This window comes from Gavialis gangeticus, unplaced genomic scaffold (assembly GCF_001723915.1).
Source record: "Gavialis gangeticus isolate Ggan-Ray unplaced genomic scaffold, GavGan_comp1, whole genome shotgun sequence".
NCBI lineage: Eukaryota > Metazoa > Chordata > Crocodylia > Gavialidae > Gavialis > Gavialis gangeticus.
In genome coordinates, this window is record NW_017729029.1 from 67,439,901 (window position 1) to 67,453,134 (window position 13,234).

General features: G+C 38.4%; 1 protein-coding gene across 2 annotated transcripts in view; it reads right to left on the reverse strand.

The window, feature by feature from the left end:
• Nucleotides 1-13,234, reverse strand: part of FSTL5 (follistatin like 5) — a 777,648-nt gene that overhangs the window by 517,749 nt on the left and 246,665 nt on the right. For both annotated transcript variants that reach the window (XM_019521733.1, XM_019521732.1), the window contains exon 4: nucleotides 5,590-5,838. In XM_019521733.1, coding sequence (XP_019377278.1) covers nucleotides 5,590-5,838 — 249 coding nt within the window. The remainder of the gene's footprint in view (nucleotides 1-5,589; nucleotides 5,839-13,234) is intronic.

Consider the following 13,234-nt stretch of genomic DNA (forward strand, 5'->3'; position numbering starts at 1 on the left):
GGAGGACGTCTCATAAAAAGCTTTCAGGCTGCCCCCCCCCCCAGAGTCTCCCCGCCCCTTGGGGGGGGGGGGGGGGGGAGCACAGGGGAAATCACACACACACACACACACACACACACACGTGTCTTCTGTTAATTCAACCCCAATGAGGGGGTGGGGAGGAAGGAATACTTCCCAATTGTCAGATGCAAAAGGCTCATTTTTTATATCTTAGAGCTGACATTCCTTGTCATCATAAGGAGTGCCGTGAGGAATGTTTATACTGAGGGAGAGGAAAAGGAGGAACAGCCTTATTAATAAAATATCATTATTTTAGAAGAACCATAGTCAAGTACCAAATCCAACAGTTCTACTGTACATAAATCAATTTGATAAAACAAGTCAATTTTAGGGAAGTATTTGGTACAAATGAAACATAGAAAAAAACTCCTGTTACAAAGAAATGTTCAGCCTTCCATTTAGATACAATGCTTCCCAGAGTTACTGACCTAGATTTAAGGAAAGAAGTTGCTAAGGTATACACCACACCGAAGTGCATGCGACTTAGGAGAAACTGAATCTTCTTTGACTTTCAGGCTTGGGCACTGGCCATCTAATTTCTTTTATGCATTGGCTGTACCATCAATGGCATCATTGCCCAATCACATGGTTCATTGTCCCACACAAAAAAAGTCCAGTTCCTAAGAAAATGAACAATTCCAGGCTTCTTAGTGTGGCAGACAGCCATTATCTCATGCTGAGAGTACACGCAGTAAAGACATGGAGGAAGCACAAGAGTGGAGCAGTTCTAATCAATTGCAATCACCACCCACTGTGGCTTGTTAAAGCTAGGTTGGCAACAACTAGGAGGGGGTTATTTATTATTATCAAGTGCAGTGTCAGCCAGCACTTTTCTGCTCTCTAGGCATAAAGTGCATGGCCTGAGACCAGCAGGGGCATCCTCTTGGGTGACATATATATACTCAATACTTCCAAAGAGTCCTTTAGCCAGCTCATAAATGCCAGTAACAGCAGCACAGCAGACCTCACAAATTCAGCCTGTTGACATCAGTTGCAGTGAATATTTTGCACCTTATATCACTGTACATAATACACTAGACAAACTTGAAATATGTCACGCCACTCACTCTTTTCTCCCTCACTAGTACGTCTATCTTCTTTTCCTTCCTACAGTTACCACCTTCTACCATCTCTTTTTCCCATTCCCTGCTCCCTTTCTCTCCAGAAATCTCAAACTAAGCTGTTAGAAAATGCAATCACCATGAAGTATGCAAAACAAATTAAACCAATCAACCATTTTTACTGACTGACATAGCCTCACTTTTCTCTCTCTTCATCATCGTCTATTTGTCACAATCATTTTTTTAGTCCAGTGGCCAGCAACATTTTTCAAGCTGCAGGACAGAACAATCCTACCCCAGTCCCATATGGGTCAGGTGAATTTGTTGATAGGGTGGCCAGAAGAAAGGAGGCGGGGGAAAGGCTGGGGGTGGGGAGGAGGCAGGGGGAGGCACACACAATTTCCCTGATTCTCTGCAGAAACCATGCAGCTGGAAGAAGCCACTGCTTCTCCTAGACCTGTGCTCCCAGGCTGCTGTGTGAGCAAAGCTTTTAGCTGGGAAGAGAGCTGCAATGGAACTGGGCAGCTGGCAGCTGCTCCTTCTCCCTGCCCCTGCCCTTCCCCCCACTCCCACCCCCATCAAGCTCAGCTCTGGTACAACTCTGCTCTGGCTGGAAACTGTGCTTGCATCACAGCCTTGAGGAAGGGGCTGAGAGAGGCAGCAGAGGTATTGACACAGTCCCTGACCCCAGTGCAGGTCCCTTCCAGCTGGAAGCTGCAGTCGTGTTGCAGCCTGGGGGGGGGATGAGGAGACAGAAGTGGTAGTGGCATGGACATAAACAGAAAGTACATGAACATAAAAAAGTCTGACGATCCACAGACTGGATGTGGGGGCTCCAGGAGCTGGATTTGGCTCATGGGTTGCTGAACCCTGCTTTAGTCCATTCTTTAAAAAATGCAAGAACTTTGGAAACAGATCATTCATTGTTAATATTCCAAGGACAAACCATAACTTAGTCTTACATAAATAATTAACAGTGTTTTTTTTAAAATATGCACATATTGTGACAGTTGATCCCATCCCAAACAGTGACAGCAGTACTTTTTTATTTGACATTGATAGCATACTGGAGTCTATAGCTTACTCTTGCTGGCTCAGAAAATACTTGCAAAGAATATGATCCTAATTTCTGGGTTTTTCACACAGAGATTACTTTGAGAAGAAAGAGTATATCTGTCTCCCCACATCAGATGGAACTCAATGTATTGAGAATTCATATAGATTTATAAGTAGAATCTGACAAAACCCTCAGTGTAGATTTTTTTTTCTCAGTTGATGCAGATCCAATTGCTCCACCGATATACCAGTAAGGAATGGTAAGAAAAATGTCATTATTATACAAAAAGTTGTTGTTGTTGTAGTTGTTTTAAGTTTAAAATAGACAATATATTGACTGTCTAATCCATGTCAACATGGACTAACAGAAGAAGCATTGCAATTTGTCTTCAGATTAATGTGTTTACATGTTAAAATGGGGGGGGAGGGAAGAGAGTGAGAAAAATGCATGCATTATTGCATTTATTATGGGAAAGATAATAGAACAAGATGATGCCAAAAGCAAGACAAAAATTCATTTCCTCATGACCATTTTAGAGCACTCTTTATCAAAGACACAAGAGTGAAAAGAACTCACTGTTTTTTATCCTGCAGTCACTTCACTTAGAAAACCCATACAACATGTCGGCCAATGCAACTCCCCACAAAAAAAAACAAACAAACCAGTCAACTGCTTTAAAAATGAAATATTTATATCACAAACAGAAATGAGAGACACATCTGAAAACATATCATTTTAGAAAATGGTAGAGCATTATTAAATAGTAACTTAAATACTGGCACTCTAATCATTTCCCCTGCCAGGCTATGCATGGGGCTGGGATCAGAAGCTGTCACTGACTCAAGTCAATAGGCCATCCCACCATATGGATAAATCGAATGTCCCTGCACAATACCACATGAGATGGCGGCAATTGCACTCTTAAGTTAACCCTCAGTGGGATTAGGCACAGACGTTCGATAAAGCACTCTAACAGAAAGTGCTTTAAGTTAGTACACATCCATGCAGAATTAGCTTAAGAGTGGGATCCACCATTTTTGAAGTGCTTTATGTGCCACAAACATCTGTTCTGTTACAGCTGTGAACCTAGCACGCATTAAGTGGAACATCCAGGCTTTGCCCAAGTGATTCCACTCAAAAGTCAGTTTCCAAATCATTATGCCAGAGCTCAGAGCACTTTGAGGTTAATTTGTAAATTATTAAACCACAAAATTAACAATTATACTCCTAAACTATTATTATTTGTGATGCTAATTGAGGTACACAGAATATTTGCTTGTGAGACTTTTACTCCTATATGTCAATCAATGCAAAGAAGTTTCCTAGATAACACGCTTCCCTATAAAAGGTGGGATTCCTACTTTATTTTTGTCTTTGGATCTGTATTCATGCTCAGGCTTCAATTTTAAATGTTGAATGAGTAAATTACATTTTTTAACAGATGGACTATGTCAGTTTGGGAAGAAATTGTACTCATTAGAAAGAAGTTATACTGACTTGGAAATTCACAGAAAAAATGAATAAAGGGCCAGCCTGCTCTAGGGATAAAAGAAAAAAGAAGAAAAGAATAGTATGTGGCCCCTTGAAACTAACACAAGGTAAAGTAAAAACAAGGATTGCCAAATTCTGCCGGCATATCTCACTTGAAATCACTTTGAAGTCAGTGTGCAACTGACTATAGAAACCAAAGTGTTAATTTCAGTCAACTTAATATTATACAAAAGGCATAGACCACTGAGTTATATTACATCTATGACAGATGCACAAATTAAATTTCCACATTTGTAAAAAAAACCCCAGCATGTTGAAGAGCCCTCACTTCAGAACTTTCTCTCTCTCACAGTCATTCTGATAAAGCCTAAATGTGTGGATCCAAGTGTATAATGCAAAAATTACTTTATTTAAATCAGGGCAAAACTATAGAACGTGAATTTTGATGGCTCCCCCCTCCTTCAAGTTAGCTGTATTTTAATTAGTAAAACAATGTCTTCTTTAATATTCCTACATACATAACAACAACTGGGATAGATGTATCTAAGATGTTAAAATGAATAAACTTTGCCACTTTGAAAACAACATTGTCTTAAAAACTTAGAAAAATCCATGACCTGCAGCTCTCTCAAAACTATATCTGCTTTATACTATAATGCAAGTAATTCATACATACAAGCTCCCCAGAACACCTAGAAACTTCCTTTTTATATTATTTCAGAAATTCCTGTTTTTATTCCTTAATATTCATGTTCATAAATTTATTTCATTTGATAGATGTTGCTTAAACATACTGTTTTATGTCAAGTAGAACTCTTTTTCTACTTTTTTAGTGGACTTCTTCCACACACACACATTAGGGGTAGGGGTGTGGCCATCTATAAAACTTCTTGAATAATTGTTAATGAAACAAGACAGTCATTAAAAAACAATACAAACCAATTCCTCCTAATCAAGCCTCTTAAGAGTGGCTTTACTTGAAGTTATTTATTTCTCTCTCCATCTGTTTCACTAATAACTGACAGAAAATGTCAAATTCAGAAAGTGGGGGAGCGGGGGAAGAAAGGTATACATTAAATAGGTGCACATAAAACAGTTTAAAATCAAGTCCTGTATTTGGCAGTATTCCAGGACCTCCATTTAAATTAAATAAAACAGAGCAAGTTATAAAAGTTCTTATCTTTATTCTAATACCTTGTGGCTAGCAGAAGTTATATTTCTCATTCACCATGACCACAATTCTTAGAATCCAACTACACAATAATGCTGCATGAGGCACTCTGAAGCTCTGTGGCACCACACTGAAATTTAAGCTTGTAATTTAATGTCAGTGATTCAGGAAAATAAGTTAACATGAAGTGGCTGCCCCAATGTGTAAGGTAAGTATGCTCATCAGCCATGCTTTATAGCTCTTTGGGTGGATTGGTCCCAGAGCCACAATTTACTTTCCAGGTTTATATGGACCCTATTCAGATACTGAATAAAATGAGAAAAAATAGCTGTATGAAATCTCTAGAGTGAGATACTTGTCAAATCAACTTTTTGCATCACTTCTTCACAGTACAGTCGGTGCAGTTTCTTTAGTGCTTTAAATTCAGCGGTACTCAACTTCCAGTCTGCAGGGCCATGTCACCTGGCCTGTCAGGTTCCCTAAAGCCCTAGGAATTTGGTGGCAGAGGAGTGGTGGTAAGATTAATTGCCATGGCAATTAACATTTCCAGAGCTGTGGCAATTAACACACTGTGGCCAGATCTAGCATGCAAAGTCACGTCTGTGAACTGACCCCATGCTGGATCTGGCCCCATGCCACTTGTCTGGACCACAGGGCCAGAAGGTGGAGTACCACTGCTTTAACCACATTTTTTTCAGAATCTGCAGTATAAGACAAGAGTATTCTAGAATTTGTCCAACCATACTTACCTTTGAAGAAGCAGTCTTCATTGTGAACGATGGTAATCTTTTTCTTTTTCAGGCAAGCAGCCCTGTGAACTTCACAATGGTTTTCATAGAATTCTCCATCAGAACCACATACGGGTTTGTAGTGAGGCTTGCAATGTTCCATGCACAGGCATTCAGCTTGGCCAGTTTCTCCATTGACAACACAGTGTCTACCCAGACCACAGTATTTATTTTCACAAGATCCAAGAGGTCCATCCTGACCCATGTAACCTGAGGGGGGAAAATTAAATGAAGTAAAATTATATAACGTCTGAACACCAGGACAATATATAATACCTGTCCTGAAGGCCTTAAAGATAAAGTAGGAGCTCTAAGAGTCTCATGTAAATTTCTATAGTATAATTTACATTAGGTTTATTTTATTTCAGATCATCTTGAGTTGCAAAGTCATTTTTTTCTGTATCCTTTAACGTGGTATGCATATTTGGAAGGAGGATTCAAAAAGTCTGTTATAAAAGTAACATTCTACTGCAGAAAAAGCAAACAAGACCTTCTTTCACCTCTTCTCCCCAGACTTCCTTAAAAATACCCCAAGAGTTTAGGAAATACAATCACTAAAAGTCGAGGCAGTCAGTATACATGACACTAAAGTATAAAATGATGATATTGTAGAAAATAATCTGCAGTTCTTATTAAGTAGATCAAAACTGAAAGATGTTTCCAATTTTAAATTCTAGTGCAATCTTTTCTATTTTATCAAGGAACCTTGGCAAGAAAGGATTTTTGCTGGTTCCCAAAACAATTATTTGTAGTCTACAATTAGTTTGCAGAATGTCTCTTTCACACACTTTTAAGTCAACTCTTAGTCTTATGTTTACGAGCCCATTTTTTCATTTTCTCAGTTTGAGCCACAGTAGAGAATTTTAATAACTGTTACTGATACTATCTATCTAAATCGGTAGTTCTCAACCTTCTTAGACTCAAAGGCCCCCTCAGAAAATGCTCTTAGATTTCACTTGTTTTTTGACTATGGAAAAATAATAGAGCAATTCTTCTCTTACAATGAACTCAGGAAGACCACAACAGATCAGAATGTTTCTGACACTGTGAATTCCTACTTGCAATTTCTAGGTTTTAAGTGTGTAACACCTACTTATGATTCAGAAGATAAAGTGCTAATATTGTACAGACAGCACCCCATGGCACTATTAAAGGCATCCTCTGGCACCCTGATTGAGATTCAGGGATTTAAATACTTGTATCAATTAGATAGCTAGAAAGGTCACTCTTCTTTAATGTCTCTACAAAAAGGAAAGAAAAGGTCAATACTTTTCCCTACACAGAAAACAAGGTTCTATATACAGGCTATTTTTTTTCAATAAATTAATATTTAATGTTGATTGAATAGTCTCTTTATTACAGCTCTACTGGAACTAAATGGTTAAGTTCACCTTAACTTTACAAAACAAAACTGGAGAAATCAATCTGTATCTACAAAAGGAAAAACTGTGACTAACTTTATGAAATGTCTCAGCTAATCAGTGAAGTAGCAAACACTGAACACAGAAAATATTTACAGTATAACAACATCAGATTTGAATTGTAAGCTTTGGGAATACCAATTAAACTAGTTGCACTAGTAAATTAATTATTTTCTAGGAATTAATTACCTGTTTTACATCACATCCAATATGCACAGATTCTAAGCAACTTCAGTACAATTAAACAAAATAATTAATATGTAAGTTCCAAAAGGATACTTGTATGATGTAAAATGAATGGTGAGAACATGTCCTTCCTGACAGTAATTATCCATGACTAATGTGGAACATAGTTCAGCTGAGATTAAATCAATTTAATCTGATTATCATGCTTATGTATACATTCAGTTGTCATTATATACTAAATGAATTTCTAGAAGAGCAGCATCCAGTACCATTACATAATTTACTCTTTGTAAAAGATGTATTTCCACACTAAATCATTCCAAGTCTTGCAAGCTGCTTTTTTGTAAAAGAATATTGCATATTAATAGACTGGCTTATTATATAAATATGTACAAAATCCCAAAACAAATAATCAGCAGCCAAGAGGAGTTGCTCTTTCACCTACAAAATGAAACCAAAATTGCCATCCACATTTATTGCATCTTTTAGTACCTCAGTAATGTAAACTGTTTAACAAAACTGTTGAATAAAGTGGGGGGAGGGACCCAACAACTGTGTCTGACTGCTTGTACATACCATAGGGGTTTAATTCAGTTTAGTTCTCCATAAATTAAAAAGATTTTTTTTTAAAAACACCACTTCAATTTAGGGAGAATTAAACTGAACTAAATCCCTATGGCGGCGGGGGGGAGCTGTCAGTGGTCTGAGCAGTTCTTGAGCTGCACAGGGCCCCCCCAGGCAGCACCTGACTGCTAGCACCTGGCCTGGGTGGTCCTGGGGGGCTCCACAGCCACAGAGGGAAGCACCAGCTCCCCTGCAGCTATAGAGGGAAGCACCAGGATCCTGCACAGCTCACGCAGGCTCCAGGGTGGGGAGAAAAGAAAAAAAAAAAAGAAGATGATCAGGATCACCACTTGTTTTTTTCCCTTCAGTGGAGCCTGACTACGTGGGCTGCTGCCGGGTCCCACAGCCCCTGAGCTGTGCAGGGCCCAGCAAGCCCCAAGCACATTGGCTTCCATTGCCCTATGCACTATTGCACTTTGTAAGATAGCAAGCTAAAACACCTTGCAGGTGTTTTATCCTGGTATGTACCAAAGTCATTTAAAGAGGAATACATCACCAAGCCTGTGAACAGCAATGCCATTAAAGCAGTGCAAAAGGGCATTTAAGCTGCTTTAAAGGCCAATTTTGCGATGTGTACAAAGGCCCTATTAGAACAGGCCCATAATATTTTCTAGTATTATTCTCTTGGGTTCTCTCCTCTCCCCATAACAAATGCATTGTCTGGCCCATTTTCTCTCTTCCCTCCTTTGTGACTCTCTTGGCCCCTTTCTACAGTCAAGCTAAACTCTGCTTCCAGCCAATGCTCCCATACTAAAAAAAAAAGAAAAGAAAAGCAAGGGGGGGGTGGAGAGAGGGGGAAAAGAGAGAAACGGGGAAAGTACCATAATTAATGTTGCTTTCAGTAGCATTAAATGAAAAACCTACTGCAAAAAGTGTGTAAACATAAGAATTATTTTAAAATGCACATTCCATTTCTGTGCAAGTATCTGCTTATCTCAGTCTCCAAAAAGTCTTTATCATTTCTTATAACTCTCCTATTAGGCCCTAGAAAAGTAACTCATTGAATGAGCTTTAAAGCACCCCTACCACCATTTTGAAATTTGGGGACGCTCAATACATGTGAGGCCAAGGCTGCTGGAGTGTGCTAATTAGTTAAGTCTGCTCTGATGTGTTCTAATTAGAATGGGTCAGAGCAGGCATCAGACACATGTATAGGTGCCCATTGTGATTAACTCAGATCCTTTGCATTATTATTATCCTTACAGTTTTGAGAGCAAAAGTTAAAGATCACATGCAAATGCTTTTAATGTGTAACATACCTGATATATTTGTTCATTCAACTCATGGTCAGCATACATGAAAACAGACTGGTAAGACTGGTTTTAATAAGTAACATTTTCAAAAGCACCCAATTTGTTTAGAAAGCTTGATCCCATTGGATTTACACTCCTACATCCCTAGGCACTTCTGAAAATATTTTACTCAATGTACCAACAAGCTAGTACTAAATATTAGACATTAAATGATAAAAGTTCATGTAAATCCAACTTCCTTGTATTATTAACAACCTCAAAGTAGAATCATTCAACATCTGAGAGTACTTTATGGCACAGGTCATGTACACACATTACAAAATTATGGGACTCCCATGAAGTGATAGAATTGTTGTAGTTTGAGGCCAAAGTCTATAAATCATTATTATTTCTGCTTTCTGAATTGGGAGATAAAGATCAGAGACTGACAACTGTTCTGAATTATTATAGTATGTGTAGAGACTTAACAATGTATACTACTGTGCAAGTAGAGACTGTTTTGAGACTACACTTGGGATTTCATTTTAGTACTGTAATTGAATCTGGTTCTTGAATGCAAAATGCCAACTAGTTATATTAGGGTGTAGGGAAGTGATTTACATAATGTGTATCAATATCTACTATATATGCTTAGGTGAGAGGAGTAATAGTTCTACATGTCAATAAATAAACGAGCTTTCTGTCCTAATGAAACTTATATTTGTTTGCTGTGAATGACCTTTTAATCAATTTCTGACTGCTTTATAACATTAACCATAAATATTCTGATACCATATGTGTATTTATGTAGATCATTACCCATATAATCCTGGTCACTTTCAGATTTCTATTGACATTGATAAGGACAGAATTGCATTTGTCACCCTCAGCTTGTACCTAAAATTCACTTACTCCTCAGTGACCCCAGCATATTCAGAGACTACAGCAAACTGTTTTGAATTTCTGAACTGAGGACACATTTTCTAGTATATTCCATGATTACATTATGAATATACAGGTTTTCAAGCTTATGCACTGTGAAATAGTTTCTTTTTAAAAGATGGTTGCAGATTTATTCCTAAAATGAAATTTTCTGACTTGTTTATCAAAGGCATACATAAGGCAAAAGAAAAATGTCACCTGCACTTTTAAAATAAAGATAATATGACGTTTATAAACCTAACTCTATAAATTAAAATGGCTGAAAATGTAAACAAGATATAAACAAATACAGTTAAATTAAAATAAGGGAATAGAAACAAAAGAAAGCATATTATTTAAAAAGAAATCTGTTGCAAAAAATAAAAATAAAATTAAGATTTGTGACAATACCAATACAGCTTATGGTAGCATATAGCAAGAAAAAATCTTGAACCTGTATCACAGAAAATAAATTCCTTGCCATGATCTTCCCTGTGCACTGGATAAAATCCTAACATTAGCAAGATGCAAGGCATACACAATCTTTTTAGAAAGATCCCTTTGTCCTGAGATAAGCAAGATACTAGTAGCATGACTAAAGCCAAGAGAAAAAAAAGTACTACTTTTAAGCATAGTGAGCCAAGTTCTCCCCCTGAACATCTCATACAATTTGTTTCATTCAGTGAGAAACTTATGCAACAAAAGCAAAAGAATGTACTATGAAAACATAAATAATTGAATACAAGAGATCCCAGCTTTTTTAATTCTCTTCAATAAGGGGCAATTACAGCATTAGATAACAGTACTGATATCTTGATGCTAAAGACATCGACACAGAGATTGTTCGACCAAATCTGATGGTAGAAAGTTGTAAGCATATATCAGTAGCTCCTCCTCTATCTACTTAGCCATATAGCACCTAACTACGTGCCCAACATCTACCCAGACATGTTCTAATTAGAAGGCGCCAGGGCAGACTCAATTAAATAAGTCCGGTGGAGCATGCTAACTAGCACGCTCCAGCAGCCTTGGCATCATGTGCATTGAGTAGGGGTTTGCGAAGTGGGCCTTATTCAATTTGGATTTGGTTCGATTCAGGGGACAGTGATTCGATTCGTTGATTTGGGTTGCTGTCTCGATTAGATTTGACCAAATCTGAATCTGAAGATTCTCTGAATTAGCATCAAATCAGCAATTTGGCCATAGACACAGCTTTAAATGTTTTTTCTACATGCCTCGAGCTACCAGGCATGACTCATGAATGCTGAGATGGTGGGGTGGAACATCCCACAGAAGCGTGGCGGGGGGGCCCTTGCATGCTCAGTGGCAGACCCGGAAGTGGACTGGAAGTGTTTCTGGTCTACTTCCTGGTCCACCGTCGAGCATGCTAGGGACCTCACTGCATTCCTGTGGGATGCTCCATCTGCCTCACCATCTCAGCATTCATGAGCTGCCTGGTACCTTGAGGTATGTAGAAAAAACATGTAAAGCTGTGTCTATGACTCCAAATCAATTTATAGGGTTCCAATTTGATTTGGACAGATTAAAGGGTCTCCTGATTCCATTCAGATTCAGAGATTTGGTTGCCAAATTGGGCCAAATTTCTGCCGAATTGAATCAGCAACCAAAGCCTCACACAGCCCTAGCATTCAGTATCCCTGCACTTCAAAATGGTGGTGGGAGCACTAACTAAAGCTTATTTGATGAGTTTTAGTTAAAGTGACCCCACCACCATTTTGAAGCACAGGACACTGAATACATAAGATGCTTCAGGCACTTTAATTAGGAGCCATTCTACTTAAAGCATGCCACACCCCACCCCAGACCACGTGTAAGGATACCCTATAGCTTATATTTTTAGCCTAGTCATATAATAAGACTCAAAGTAGCATGGAGGAAAAGTACCTATGCAAAGATTTTGTCAGTGACTTCTTCCAAATAAAAATATTATTCAGCTTTATAAATTGAATTAAATTGGTCTAACACAAGGAAAGCAGGTAGTGTCAGAAGTAAAAGTTCATTATTCATTTAGTTCATTGTGCTTAGATAGAATCATGGAGAATTTCTAAGCCTATACAATTTGAAAGGAATATCTGCAGGACTTGAGCATAAATCAGTTTAAGGGGGGGTTGGGAGAGAGGGGAAAGAGATAGACCCCGAGGATGAATTTGATTCAGTAGACACCATCTGCACTCCAAGGTTTACCAAATCTTTTATTTATTTACCTTTAATCCTCAAATCTGGGCTGGCTTACATAGCTGAAAGCATGGGTAAAAGCCCAAGTCTCACATTATGGAGACTCTGACTCACCATGTTTACAGCTAGGGTAGATGTACTGAAATATGGATAGCAGATTTTAGGATTGTATAGACATTAAATGCAATCCCATAATTCCACAGATTTGTCTGTTCTAGTCCTAATTACTAACTTTCCCTTGGCTTCTATGCACCAGAAAGTAATTGCATTTATGTTCTACTTATACTTTATTCCATACTGCTGTATGTTTTGTTATTTGATATTTCGGCATGTGAGTGCGTGGGGAAAAAAACGAAGATTCTAGAAGTTGTATCGAAAATTGGTAATAAAGTAACCTAATGAAAGCAATAGCAAATAACCAATTTGAGGCACGACAGTTCTTCAAGAATATTTCTTGCTGCACATTTCCTAACACATCTCTGAGTAGGGAAGGCAGACAGAGATGTTAGCAGCTCAAATTCAAACTTTGGGTCTCCTTACATTTGGGATTCAGTCTACATGACCAAATATCCACTCAGTTACCTTGGCAGCAGCATCCATACATGGCACTACAGTTACCTAGTTTTAAGGCTAGGTTTCTAAGGGTCCAGCTTACTGCTTTCCGAGCTGCTGAGCTACATTCCTGGCCACATGCATGCTGAGGCTGCACATATGCATGCAACATTTTTTGGTGAAATTATTAGCCACATCAGGCAAAAAAAAGCCAATTACCCATAACGTTAATTTTCCTTTTATTGGTGCTGATATGATATGGAGCAACATGGCAGTGCACCTCTAGTATTTGCAGCAAGGCATGAGTAGAGAAAGTTGATTCATCAACAATTTCTGACCCTCAGACGGTAGTGATGGGTCCTGGAGTGGAGTAACTTTTGCTGAGTAATGTTACAGCAGAACTGAGACATATTGTTGCACACAGCTACTGCTATAGATTCTCAGGAACACTGGCACAAGATACCTAGTATAGAG